Consider the following 14,451-nt stretch of genomic DNA (forward strand, 5'->3'; position numbering starts at 1 on the left):
AGACCAGGCTAGCCTCGAACTCAGAAATTCACCTGCATTTGCCTCCCAAGTGCTGGGATTAAAGGCGTGCGCCACCACGCCCGGCCAACAATTTCATTCTTTTGTAGACTATTAAGCAAATTTAACTTAACACATTTAAAGGTTACTGTTCTCTTATTAGATACTGATGTTATTATCCTCTTAAGAGTTTATTTTTATTATTATTTTTTAATGATTTGTTTGTTGTGTCTGTGCCCTGGAACTGGAGTTAGAGACAATTTGAGCTACCCAACATAGGTGCTAAGGACCAAACTCTGGTCCTCTGGAAGAATAGGTAACCATTTCCCCAGTCCCTGATATCCTCTTATCTATAAGTCTGAAAACTGTGAGCTCAAATGCTAAGTGTAATTGTTTCGCTGATAAGTAGTAGAGGGGGACAAGCTTGTTAGGTTGGATTGGGTTTGGTTTTACAGTATTGAAGCTGCACTTGGGATTTATGTATGGTAGGTAGGTCCTCTTCCACTGAGCTAACTCCACATTTCTGAAATATCTCTTTCAGGGAAGGGGTTAGGTATTATTCTTAAGCTTACACTGATCTTGATGTTACTGGATACATGGTAAGAAGGCCATGTGATCTAAGCAGCAACTGTATTGACTTTTCTTGCAAATAGAGTGACTTCTTTGGTTAATTAAGTAAAGATTTTATGTTTTAACAACTGAAAGGTTTTCCTTTTTTTTTTTTTTTGTTTGTTTGTTTTTGTTCTGTCTTACATTAAAATTAACACTGGAGGGATATTTGGAAAGGTTAGGTGAGTACAGTTCTGTGCTTCAGTAGTTAGCTGACAAGGGTCAGCGGACTATGGCCAGTAGACCCAATATAACCTGCTGCCTGTTTTTGAGCAGCCTTTGAAGGAAGAGTGGCTTTTATATTTTCATTTTGTTTTGTATTTTTAAATAGTAGCAGAGTCAAAAGAATGTTATTTGGGAAGAGAATATTATAGGGAGCTCAAATTTCAGTGTCCATAAATAAGAGTGTATTGGAAACTAGTCAACCCAGTTGTTTGTGTATTGTCTGTGGCTGAGTTTTGCTGCTTTGAGGACAGAGTTGAGTAACTGACTCTATGAACTGCCAAACCTAATGTATTATCTGGCTTTAATAAGGTTTGGTGATTCTTGCCTTAGCAGATCAAATAGGTTATAATGGATATATGGGAATGGTTCTGATGTAAATTACAAGGTCTCTAGTTTACTGTGGTGGCTGTTGGGGGTTTTGTTTATAGGATATACACACACATATATACACATGCACTATTTGCACACATACTATGCATCATATAATGTAGTAGGTATCTTACATAATATGTAATATTAAATATAATTTATATTGAATAATATATATATATATATATATAAAATTTATAATCATGTAGCATAATAGGTATTACTATACCATATACCATATAAAACGGGTAGAGGCTGAGCATTGTCTTAGCTGTCTGCTGTATTCTTAGGGTAAGGTCATAGTACACATGTCTGCTTTAGTACAGCTCTGTGAACTGGGTGCAATCCAGAAATACAGAAGTTGAGATAAGGCTAGAAGTGGTCAGATCATTATGTATATATAGCTTTTCCATCTCTTTACACCTTCACCTCCAAATTCTCCTCTTTTCTTTGCTCTGGGGAATGCCACGCAGGAAGATCTCTAAGTTGAGGCCAACCTGGTTTACATAGTGAGTTCTAGGACAGGCAGGGCTACGCAGAGAAACCTTGTCTTGAAAAACAAAAGTTTATTTTTATGTGTATTTATTAGCATATTATCTAAGACTTATGGAGCATGAATGAGTTTTATGAAACTTCTGAAGAAAGACTATAGCCTCATACTCCCTCACAGCTTTTTTTTTTTTTAATACCATGTTTAGATTTTGTTATTTATTGTGTTTGTGATGTCTTAGTACATTGAACTAATGATTTTGTAGTGGCTTCTCCTGGGAAGAGTGTTGGATAAGATTGGATTATGACATGGAATATGTTACTTATTGCAGGTAAAACAAGTCCAAAGAAACCCTTGCATAGCAGTTAGTGACTTGTTTTTGAAGTATGTGGTATTGGTCATTTTTGTAGTTAATAAACTTTGAAATAATTTGTTTTCATAGAGTATTTGTTAACAAACTAGCAGTATATTAGAAACAGTCTGGTTCTTACTCTATAAGGGAAAAAGTGGAGTGCCCCAAGTCACAGCCTCTTTATAAATTAGTGTTTAAGAACTGCCAGCTAGCCTGGTATGTGGTGCAAGTCTATTATCCCAGAGGATGAACTCAAGAGATTAGCAGTTCAAGGCTAGCTTGAGCTATGTGAAACTGTCTCAAAAGAACAAAAACAGACTAAGAATTACCACTAAAGCTGGATGTGAAGGTGAAACTTAGGATTCCAGTACAATGGGAGGTTGGATGGGGAACTTGAGTTCAGCCTAGACTAGCAAGGCTGTCACAACACCACAGTAAGAAACCTTAGAAGCTGATATGGTATTGTCAGATTAGATTTCCATGAACTAGTATATAAAGGCTTACAGTTGTTATTATTGTTGAGATAGGGTTTCTCTGTGTAATAGTCCAGACTGTCCTGGAACTCACATTGTAGACTAGGCTGGCCTCAAACTCAGAGATCCACTTGCCTCTGCCTCCCGAGTGCTGGAGTTATGTATCACCAGGCCTGCCTGCCTAAGGCTTATAGTTACTAAACTTGTTTAATGTAATGTTTATGCATGTTCAATATTAGTATTATTGAAATCAAGTTAAGAATTATGGAACCCAGGGCTGCGGATATAGCTCAGTGATAGATTACTCTCCGTGTGTGTGTGTGTGTGTGTGTGTGTGTGTGTATGTGTGTGTGTGCACGCACATGTGTATGTGTACATATGATACATAAATATTAATATATATAAATATAATATTATATATAGTATGTAACATTTAAAAAATATAAAATAAGTCCTAATGCTACATATTTTCATACTGAAATGTTGCTCTAGTTTTTGCAAAAGTCATTTGTTACACTCTTATTTTAAACTTGGCTTTGAGGTTTAGTTATATAAGCTATAATGATGAATTTATGGCTATTTGAATATATATACTATCTTTAATCATTGAAGTCAGCACTTAGACTCTGGGATATTTCATTTTCACTGAGATAGTATCCTTTGCTGTAAGATTTGAGAGGCAAACTTACTGGTCAGTTCAGACCTTGAATGTTCTCATTCATATGTCTTTTGTTTTGCATCTCTGCTCCTCAAACCTATTTTCTAACTACACTTGGTCCACATCCATTCCCTGGGTATGTCTTTCCTCCTTGTTCTTCATATTTGTTGCACAGGATCTTTGCCTACAACTCACAAAGCCCCCTCCTTTTCTCCTGCCTTTAATCAGGATAGCTACAACCAAAGATGCTAGCTTTCATCTCAAAGATGAAAGGAACTTTCATTTCATTTCTTTCTTTCTTTCTTTTTTTTTTTTTTTTTTTTTAAAAGATTTAATGTATGTGAGTACACTGTAGATTTCTTCAGACACACCAGAAGAGAGTATCGGATCCCATTACAGATGGTTGTGAGCCACCATGTGGTTGCTGGGAATTGAACTCAGGACCTTTGGAAGAGCAGTCAGTGCTCTTACCCGCTGAGCCATCTCACCAGCCCAAGACTCATACAGTTTAAAGGGTTTATACAATAGGTAAAATAGGTAAAGTTGAATAATGAGAATTTTACAGCAGAATAATTTTCTTGTTTTGAGACAAGGCCTCACTATATATTAACCCTAACTGGCTAAGGACTTTATTTTCATGTTTCTACCTCCCAAGTAACTACATAAAAGTCTCAAATAAGACAACTTTTGACTTTTGTCCTTTTGAGACAAGATCTCTCAATGTAGTCTGGAGTTCTCTGTATAAACCGGGTTGGCATTGAACTCATTGAGATCTGCCTGCTTCTGCCTCTCCAGTGCTCAGATTAAAGATATGTACCACCATAAAGAAGAAAAACATAATTAAATGCTGATGGATAGTATCAAAAGGATTCAGTAGAGGGAAAGAAGGTGAAGTTGTTCAGAGATGGCAGGAACTATTGAAGATCTAGAAGATAGCAAGTTGCAGGAGATAGTTTTTGATAAGAAGAACTATTTCTATGTTGTTTTTCATAACCAGGAGGAACGAAGAGAATAGGCTCAGATGGTGACACTTTGAGAACTGATAGGAGATAAGGTATTGTTTCAAATTTTGTTGTTTTTTCAAGGCAGGGCTTCTCCATGTAGCCCTAACTGTCATGGAACTGGCTCTGTAGACCAGGCTAGCATTGAATTTAGAGATCCACCTGCCTTTGCCTCCTGAACGCTGAGATTAAAACTGTGCACCACACACCTGACCCCTGTCTTTTATTTTTAATATTCTGTTTCTTGATCTTTGTCTCATAAGAGAAAGTCACTTGTGGAATAAGTTAGGATCGGGAAATCACAGGACTAAATGGGATACCTTTTGAAATAGGAAGGAGAAAGACTGTGCAACTTTGAGGAAGCCTTGGACCTTGTTGGGAATGGTTTAAGAGACAGGCTAATAGAAAGTTGAGGTGACACTGACACATAGACATTTGACTAAGAGCTGGGTGTGCTGCTACAAATCTGTTTTCCCAGCAGTTGAGAAGTGGAAGCAAGAGGATCAGGACCTGTTCGTGGTTATCCTGAGTTCAATAGCCATTTTGAGAACAGCCTGGGTTACATGACATTCCAACTTAAAAAAGAAGGAAAAGAAAAAGAAAGTTAGTTTTAATTAAGAAAATAGAAATGACGTACTAAAGAGATAACTCAGTGAGAAAGTTTCCCAGGACTGGGGAAGGAGGAGGACAGGCAGATATCTATAGCTCCTCTGTTAAGTGAGACATCCTGGCTCAAAAAAATACTGTAAAAAGTGATTGAGAAAATCACCCAGCATTCACCTCTGACCTCCATAGGCACACATGCATGTATCCATACAAGTACAACACACAGAACAGCAAAATGCTATAGAATCATTATCTTTGTTTTAATAATTTTTACTGTATTTTACATCTGAAGGTCAGAGAGTAATGGTAAGCTCAGTGATGGATTTTGTTTGTTTGTTTTTGCTTAGCATTACTGAAGCACTAGGTTAATTCTCCAGCACTGAGAAGACAATAGAGACTAAAGGCTGTACAGCTTCTTAGCACTGACTCTTGGGCCAGAGCCCTTCTGTCTAACACAGTATCTCGGGACCTGATGTTTTGCTAGTTTGGCTTGCATCTCCAGGTGTGCACTCTGTTTCCTTACCTGGCAGGAAGGGATCTCTTCACAGGTTCTCATGGGTGGAGAAACCCTGCAAATGAGGCCAAGAGGGGTTTGGGGTCCATGAGGCTTTGTGCTTTAACATAGTATGTTGTGGGAAGGTTAAAGTCAAGTAGCAGTTGTTTGAAAATAATTGAAATATCAGCTCAAGTCTCATTTTGCCATTTGGAGTTTAAATCATCAATAATCTGGTAGTTGATTGCCCCCCTTTTTAATAGGATAATTGATAGTAATGGAGGTGGAAACATAGCAGATCTGAGCTTCACTTGAAAGGGCTATGTTAAAGCAATACTTTACTTATTTGTTTGTTTGTTTGTTTAGAGACAGGGTCTTTCTATATAGCCCCGGCTGTCCAGAAACTATGTTTGCCATGCCAGCTGAACTCACAGGCATCCACCTGCCTCAGCTTTCTTTCCAAGTGCTGAGATTAAAGGCTTGTATTGCTATGCCTGGCCCAACATAATTTTAAACTATTTAAAAAATTTAACTTAAAATTTATAAAAAAATATAAAACTAATGACATTATTTATAAAAAATAGATTATTTTTGATTAATTGGGAATGCATATTTAGATTTTTTTTTTTTACCATATGCTTCTTGGATTCTTTTCAATTAAAAAAGCTTATTTTGGTGGTTAGGATGATAGCTCAGGGGTTAAGAGCATGGTTTGCTCTTCCAGAGGACCTGGGTTCAATTCCCAGCAACCACATGGCAGCTTCACAGCAGGCTTTAATTCTAGTCCAGGGGACCAAATACCCTCATCTGCTTCATAGGATCCTACTTGTCTGTGAGCAGTTAAGGCTACACAGCCATACACATAAACACATAAAAAGGGCTGGAGAGATGGCTCAGGAGGTAACTGCTCTTCTGAGGGTCCTGAGTTCAAATCCCAGCAACCACATGGTGGCTCACAACCACCCATAATGAGATCTGACACCTTCTGGTGTGTCTGAATACAGCTACAGTGTACTTACTTATAATAATAAAATCTTTAAAAAAAAAAACACATAAAAAAAGAAATAATTTATTCTTTGGTAGTTTCATACATACACTCAATGTGTTTCTTTCTTTCTTTTTTGGTTTTTTCGAGACAGGGTTTCTCTGTATAGCCCTGGCTGTCCTGAACTCACTTTGTAGACCAAGCTGGCCTCGAACTCAGAAATCCGCCTGCCTCTGCCTCCTGAGTGCTGGGATTAAAGGCGTGCGCCACCACGCCCAGCTTACTCAATGTGTTTCTATACATAATGTATTCACCCCTGTTGGATTAATTATGGGGAAACACACATAGTATAAAATTTTACTATTTTAGTCATTTTATTTATAGAATTCATGGAATATTCACAGTATTGTACAACCTTCAGCATTGTCCTTTTCTAGAAGTTTTCCATCATCCCAAACAGACACTCTGGCATACTATAAAATGGTATTTTCCCATCATCCTTACCTCTATTCTTCTGGTTTTTATGAGTTTGTCCATTCTGGATATCTTGAATATATCATATAATAGGAATTATATGATATATGTCTATCAGAGTCTGCTTTATTTCACATAGCCTAATGTTTTTAGGGATCATTTTTGTTGTAGCAGAGTTTCATTCACTTTCATGGCTGAAGATACTCTATTATATGTATATGTCACAGTTTGCTTCTGTTGATGAACACTTACCTTGCTTCCATCTTTTGACTATTGTGAATGATGCTTCTGTGAATGTTGGTGTACAAGGATCTCAGTGTCTACTTTCTGTTGTAAGAGTATATACCTAGAAGTAAAATTACTACACCATTTGGTAATTCTGTTAAAGGTTTTTAAATATTTAAAAATATTATTTTATTTTACGTATATGAGCATTTTGCTTGCATGTATGTATATGTCCCACAATATGTGCCTCATGTCTGTGGAGGTCAGAAGAGGGATTGGATTCCCTGAACTTGGAGTTACAAATGCTTGTGGATCTATTATGTGGGTTCTGGGAACTGAACCTGGGCCCTCTGCAAGAGCAGCCAGTGCTCTTCACCACTGAGCTATATCTCTCTTGCATTCATATTAGTTTTGTTTTCTTTGTTTTTGATTTTTAGGTCTTATTTACTTTTATGTGTTGACCAAAATGTATGTCTGTGTATCATGTGTGTGCAGTACCTGCAGAGGCAAAAAAAGGACGGTGGATTCCCTGGGACTGGAGTTACAGACATGTTAGCTGCCATGTGGGTCCTCTGGAAGAGCAGCTAGTGTTCTTTATTTTTTGTTTGTTTGTTTGTTTTTTTCGAGACAGGGTTTCTCTGTGTAGCCCTAGCTGTCCTGGAACTCACTTTGTAGACCAGGCTGGCCTTGAGCTCAGAAATCTGCTTGCCTCTGCCTCCCGAGTGCAGGGACTAAAGGCGTGCGCCACCATGCCCGGCTGCAGTTAGTGTTCTTAATGACTGAGCCATCTTTCCAGTCCCTATGCTAAAGGTTTTGAGGGATCTCTAAACATTTTTTCCATAGTGGCTGCTCAATTTGTGTATTTTCACAGCAGTGCACAAGGAACACCAGTTCCTCTGTATCTCATCAGCAATGTGGTGGTTTGAATGAGAATGGCTTCCATAGGCTCATATATTTGAATGCTTGGTTCCTAGTTGGTGGAACTGTTTGGAAGAATCAGGATGTATGGCCTTATTGGAAGAGGTTTGTCACTAGGTTGGTTTTTTTTTTTTTTCTTTAAAGATTTATTTATTTAATATATGTAAGTACACTGTAGTTGTCTTCAGACTCTTCAGAAGAGGGAGTTACAGATGGTCGTGAGCCACCATGTGGTTGCTGGGATCTGAACTCAAGACCTTCAGAAGAGCAGTCGGTGCTCTTAACCACTGAGCCATCTCTCCAGCCCACTAGGTTGGTTTTTGAGGTTTCAAATTCCTGAGCATTTTCTAATTAGTACTCTTCCTCCTAATTGGGGATAGAGATAGATAAGCTCTTAGTCACTGCCTCAGTCCCATGCCTACCTTTCTGCTGTCATGCTTCCTGCCTAATGTAAGCACGAATCCCAAATGAAATCCTTCTTTTATAAGTTGTCTTTTTTTTTTAAATAGTTGGTTCTCTTTTTTTTTAATATTTATTTATTTATTTATTATATGTAAGTACACTGTAGCTATCTTCAGACACTCCAGAAGAGGGTATTAGATCTTGTTAAGGATGGTTGTGAGCCACCATGTGGTTGCTGGGATTTGAACTCTGCACCTTTGGAAGAGCAGTTGGGTGCTCTTATCCACTAAGCCATCTCACCAGCCCTTATAAGTTGTCTTGGTCATGGTGTCTCTTTATAGCATTAGAAGTGACAAAGACACTTAACTGTTTTCTGTTTTTTTTTTTTTTAATTTATTTAATTAATTTATTTTATTGCTTAGCATTAAAAATTTTATATATATATATATATATATATATAGAGAGAGAGAGAGAGAGAGAGAACACTTTGCTTTCATGTATGCCTACATGATAGAAGAGGGCATCAGATCACAGTATAGATGGTTGTAAGCCACCATGTGGTTGCTAGAAACTGAACTTAGGACAGAACAGCCAGTGGTGCTCTTAACCCCTGAGTCATCTCTCCAGCCCTCTTTCTGCTTTTTTATTTTTTTTTTAAGTCCTGAGCTGGATTGCATCATGCACAATTTTTTGTTTATTTTATGTGTGTACATGCCTGTGTGTATCTCCTTAAGTGTACTATGCACATGCAGTGCCCACAGAGGCCAGAAGAGGGCATCATAGCCTCTGGAACTGGAGTTATGGGAGATTGATTGCCAGACCTGGCCTGGGTGCTGGGAACTGACTGAAATTTGTTCCTCTGCAAGAGTAGTAATTACTCTTAGCCACTGAACCCTCTTTCCAGCCCCAATTTTTTTCTTTCATGAAGTTGATGTTTAATGTATCTCACAAAATTTGCTGTTTTGTTCTTATAGTTTACAGGATACCTTATTTTGCCTGAAGTTTGTTTTTAACTCATTTGTTCTTTAGGAATGTATTAATTGCCACATTTGTGATATCCTCAAATTTTCTTTTATTTATTTATTTATTATATGAGACTACACTGTAGCTGTCTTCAGACACTCCAAAAGAGGGCGTCAGATCTCATTACAGATGGTTGTGAGCCATCTGGGATTTGAACTCAGGACCTTCAGAAGAGCAGTCAGTGCTCTTAGCCTCTGAGCCATCTCTCTAGCCCAGCTATTGACTTTTACCTTCATTCCAGTGTGCTTAGAGAATAACCTTACATGCCTTTTAGGTTTACTGAGACTTGCTTTATTGTCTTAACATGCAATTCTGTACTGGAAAATGGTCCATGTTTATGTGAGAATATGTCTTCTTTTGTTGAAGTGTTGTTTAGTGATTATTAGATCTATTTGGCTTATGTAATATTAGTTCAGTATATCAATTGGGAGGTTGTAAGATGTGTTCTCTTGCTGGGCAGTAGTGGCGCACGCCTTTAATCCCAGCACTTTGGAGGCAGAGGCAGGAGGATTTCTGAGTTCGAGGCCAGCCTGGTCTACAAAGTGAGTTCCAGGACAGCCAGGGCTACACAGAGAAACCCTGTCTCAAAAACACCAAAACAAAAAAACAAAAAAAACAAACAAACCTACCAGTAAGGTTATGAAGATGTAGAAAGATAAATGACAGCAACCAAGGAGTCTCCTTTAAGATGATAGTACTCTTTCTTTAAGAAGAAAAACAGGGGGGGCTGGTGAGATGGCTCAGTGGTTAAGAGCGCCAACTGCTCTTCCAAAGGTCCTGAGTTCAAATCCCAGCAACCACATGGTGGCTCACAACCATCCGTAACGAAATCTGATGCCCTGTTCTGGAGTATCTGAAGACAGCTACAGTGTACTTACATATTAGTAAATAAATAAATAAATATTTAAAAAAAAAAAGAAAAAAGAAAAAAGAAGAAAAACAGGGAGGCTGGATATGTCAGTGGTTAAGAGCATTGACTGTTTTGCCAAAAGACCTGGGTTCAGTTCTCAGCATCCCAGCGGCAGCTCACAGTTGTAAATCCAGATACAGGGGGTCTAAGACATGACCATGCAGGCAGAACATTCACATACATAAAACTAACAAAGTCAAGCAGTGGTGATGCACACTTTCAATCCCAACACTTGGGAAGCAGAGGCAGGCAAATGTCTGAGTTTGAGGCCAGCCTGGTCTGAGCAAGTTCCAGCACATCCAAGGCTTCACAGAAAAACCCTGTCTTAAAAAACAAAAAATAACAAAAATCACAAAATATAAAGGTAACTTTTTCTTTTCTTTCCCTTTCTTTTTTCATTTTTTCCTTTTTTCTTTTTCTTTCTTTCCTTCCTTCCTTCCTTCCTCCCTTCCTTCCTTCCTTCCTTCCTTCCTTCCTTCCTTCCTTCCTTCCTTCCTGAGACAGGGCTGTCCTGGAACTACCTTTGTAGATTAGGTTTGCCTCAGTCTCATAGAAATCCACCTGCCTGTGCCTCCCAAGTGCTGGGATTAAAGGCATACTCTACGTGGCTCTTGTGAAAAAAAGTTTAATGCTGTTTGATATTTAACATTAGGTATTTTGTTTTTTCAAATATTCTGACCTGTGTTTCTGATGATGAGGATGAAACTCCAAGCTTAATAATAAGCATGATGACCATGCACTTCTGGTGATTTCCACCCCAGCCTCATTTTTCAGGATTTGAATTTAGGAAATCAGTAGTTAATCTCCCTTTATTTTATTTTTTTAAAGATTTATTTATTTGTGTATATGAGTACACTATAGCTGTACAGTTGGTTGTGAGCCTTCATGTGGTTGTTGGGAACAGTCAACCCAGCTCACTCTGATTGGCCCCACCCTCTCAGGCCCAAAGATTTATTCATTATTATAAATAAGTACACTGTCCTCAGACGCACCAGAAGAGGGCATCAGATCTCACCACGGGTGGTTTAAGCCACCATACAGTTTTTGGGAATTGAACTCAGGACCCCAGAACAGCAGTCAGTGCTTTTAACTGCTGAGCCATTTCTCTAGCCCTAATCTGCCCTTTAGATTCTAAATAACTTTGTACTGGGGCAGTGCCTTAATTCAAGAGTCCTAATTGAAAGTTGATTGTTAATGCAGTAACATCAGTTTGTCAAAATATGCTAAAGGATATTTTCTTTAGTTTTTATCCTGTGACAACTGTATTTATCCTCTATAACAGTATTTTTGTGTACTTCGGTAGGTTATATATTAGCAACACTAGAATATTATCCACAGATATAAGAAACAAACTGAGGGCCAGGGAAGTGGCTCAGTGGGTAAAAGCACTTATTTCCAAACTTGATACTTCTAAGGTTAATCTCTGGAACTTAACCAGTAGGAGTGCACATCACACGAATGTAAAAAATCTTGTATTTAAGAAGAAACAACAGGGCTGGAGAGATGGCTCAGCGGTTAAGAGCACTGACTGCTCTTCTGAAGGTCCTGAGTTCAAATTCCAGCAACCACATGGTGGCTCACAACCATCTGTTATGGGATCAGATGCCCTCTTCTATTGTGTCTGAAGACAGCTACAGTGTACTTACATATAATAAATAAATAAATCTTTAAAAAAATAAAAATTAAAAATTAAAAAAAAAGAAAAGAAAAGAAACAACTTGTCTCTTTTCCTCCAATGAGCCACTGAAGATCCTATTGTCATCATGGACAGCTGCCCTGCCCAGTGTTAACTGGTATTGTAAGAACAAGCCATTCCCAAGGTTTCCCTTCTGATGAGGGGCTCCTGATGCTAAGATCTGCATCTTTGACCTGGGACAGAAGAAGGCAAAAGTTGATGAATTTCTGCTTTGTGGCTATGGGGTATCAGATGATTAGAGCAATTCTCTTCTGAAGCCCTGGAGGTTGCCCATATTTGTGCCAACAAATACATGATAAAACGTTATTGCAAAGAAGACTTTCATATTCGAGTGAGACTCCAACCTTTTTATACCATCCAAAAGATGTTATCCTGTGCTGGGCTGACAGGCTCCAGACCATTATGTGTGGTGCCTTTGGGAAGCCCCAGAGCACAGTGGCCAGGTCCTTCTGCATGCACCAAGCTGCAGAATGAGGAATCTGTGATTGAAGCTCTGAGTAAAACCAAGTTCAGGATCCCAGACCACCAGAAGATCCACATCTCAAAGAAGTAGGCTTCTCCTCTCTCCTCTCTCCTCTCTCCTCTCTCCTCTCTCCTCTCTGCATTATTGTTGAGAAATGTGTGTATGTATGTACATTCTGCATGTTTGGTGTCTGATGAGGCCAAAAGAGGGTGTCAGATTCCCCGAGCTGAATGAAGTTAAGGACATTTGTGAAACACCGTGTGGATTCTGGGAACTGAACCATCACAGAGCCTTCTCTTCAGCCCCAAGAATATACTGGTTTTACTGATCATGGTAAATAAGTGAGAAGTGTTTTCCTGGTCTGATTGTCATGTGTTTCCTTTTCCCCTCTCATCCTCTCTCTTTCCCCACCTCTTCTTTGTTGTTTTGTTAGTGGTGTGGGTGGGGGGTTGTTTTTTTTTGTTTGTTTTTGTTTTTTGAGAAAGGGCTTCTCTGTGTAGCCTTGGGTATTCAGTAGACCAGGCTGGCCTTCAACTCAGAGATCCACCTGCCTCTGTCCCCCAAGTTTTGGGATTGAAAATGTTTGCCAGACTTGACTTCTGTTTTCTTATTTGGTTTAAAATAGGTTCCACAGTTATATACTGATTTCCTCCTTTGGTTGGTCTGTTTCTTTGTGCCTCTCTTTTTTTTCTCTTTTAAAACAAAATCAAGATAGAGGTTTAATCCCTAATTCAACTTCAGGAACAGTAGCAGCAGAGGTCCTGGTGTCACTTACTTAGCAGTTTGTAATTTCTTTCATTATTGTCGATTAAGACAAACAAGAGTCTCTGCTGTTCATAAATAAATAAGCCATTCCTCTCGGTTTATTCTAGTGACAATATAGTACTACCGTGATTACAGAAATGACAGTCCCATTTTTTCCTTTGACCACAAATAAGTTTTCCTTTTAATACATTTTTAGTTACTCTTACTAACACATGCTAATTTTAGATTCTATTACTGAAAGCCTTGGTTTGCCATTTATTAAGGCATTAATTGAAATATTAATATATTTAGAGTAGAAATGTCGTTTTCTAGGGAATCTAGACCAAGAGCAAAGCTGAGGTCAAACTGCCATAAGGATGGACACCAGAGAAGCTGTGTTTGGGACAAAAAGAAATCAAGATAAGGTAGATGCAAAGTAGAGAAAAAAGCTGGACATAGTGGTGTGGGTGGTAGATGGGAGTGGGTTATGTGCCACCAAAGGTATGGCCAGTTAGCACTGTGAAGAGGAAGGACAGGTGGGTTTAAGAAAATCCTTTCCCTCTGAATGTGCAGATTTTTGGCTCACTTTCAGATAGCAGAGTATTTGAAAAATTTCATGATTTGGGTAGAGGAGTTAAAGATGCTTGCCTCAGTTCAGTTCCTAGCACTGGGAAAAAAAAAAAATGAGGTTTTGAAAAGCAGGTTTCTCATATTGTAGCTAATGTTTTCTTTCTGGGTGACTGTGGAAGATGATAATAACCTAGTGCCAGAATCCTGTTTCAGCACTAACGCCTGTTAACTACCTAGAAGTTGACAGAAATTGAATCTCCATTTGGAGTGTTAAATTGACAGTACAGAATGTTCAATTTTTATTTTTGTGATGTAAAAATTGTGCTTCTTCTCATAGCAACATGAACCGTGAAGACCGGAATGTGCTGCGCATGAAAGAAAGGGAAAGGCGGAATCAGGAAATTCAGCAGGGTGAAGACGCCTTCCCACCCAGTTCTCCTCTCTTTGCTGAGCCATACAAAGTTGTAAGTTATCTTTCTTTGAATATTTTTTACCCTACTTATATGACATTTGTGCTTCTAGGGTTTTTATGTGGGTTTTTTTTTGTTGTTTTTTTTTGTTTTTTTGGTGTGAGTGTGTGTCTTCAGGCATGTTCTTAGGTCTCTGCAGAAGACAGAAGGCGATATCAGGTGCCCTGAATCTGGAGTTACAAGCAGCTTTGAGCCATCCTACATGGGTGCTGGGAACCAAACTCAGGTCTTCTGGAAGAGCAGTACACGCTTTTTTTTTTTTTTTTTTTTTTTTTTTTGGCTTTTTGAGACAGGGTTT

General features: G+C 38.6%; 1 protein-coding gene and 1 pseudogene across 6 annotated transcripts in view; one reads left to right on the forward strand and one right to left on the reverse strand.

Moving 5' to 3' along the window:
• LOC110331239 overlaps positions 1–6,995 on the reverse strand; it is an 8,902-nt pseudogene extending 1,907 nt beyond the window's left edge.
• Aff4 (AF4/FMR2 family member 4) overlaps positions 1–14,451 on the forward strand; it is a 74,530-nt gene that overhangs the window by 6,001 nt on the left and 54,078 nt on the right. For 4 of the 6 annotated variants that reach the window (XM_021213026.2, XM_021213027.2, XM_029546533.1 and 1 more), the window contains exon 2: positions 14,021–14,147. In XM_021213026.2, the coding sequence (XP_021068685.1) occupies positions 14,025–14,147 (123 nt within the window). In that variant the 5' untranslated portion in view covers positions 14,021–14,024. Of the gene's footprint in view, positions 1–13,446; positions 13,539–14,020; positions 14,148–14,451 lie in introns of all 6 variants that reach the window. The other 2 variants (XM_029546530.1, XM_029546531.1) reach the window with 1 other exon arrangement.

The sequence above is a fragment of the Mus pahari genome, chromosome 14, assembly GCF_900095145.1.
Source record: "Mus pahari chromosome 14, PAHARI_EIJ_v1.1, whole genome shotgun sequence".
Lineage (NCBI taxonomy): Eukaryota > Metazoa > Chordata > Mammalia > Rodentia > Muridae > Mus > Mus pahari.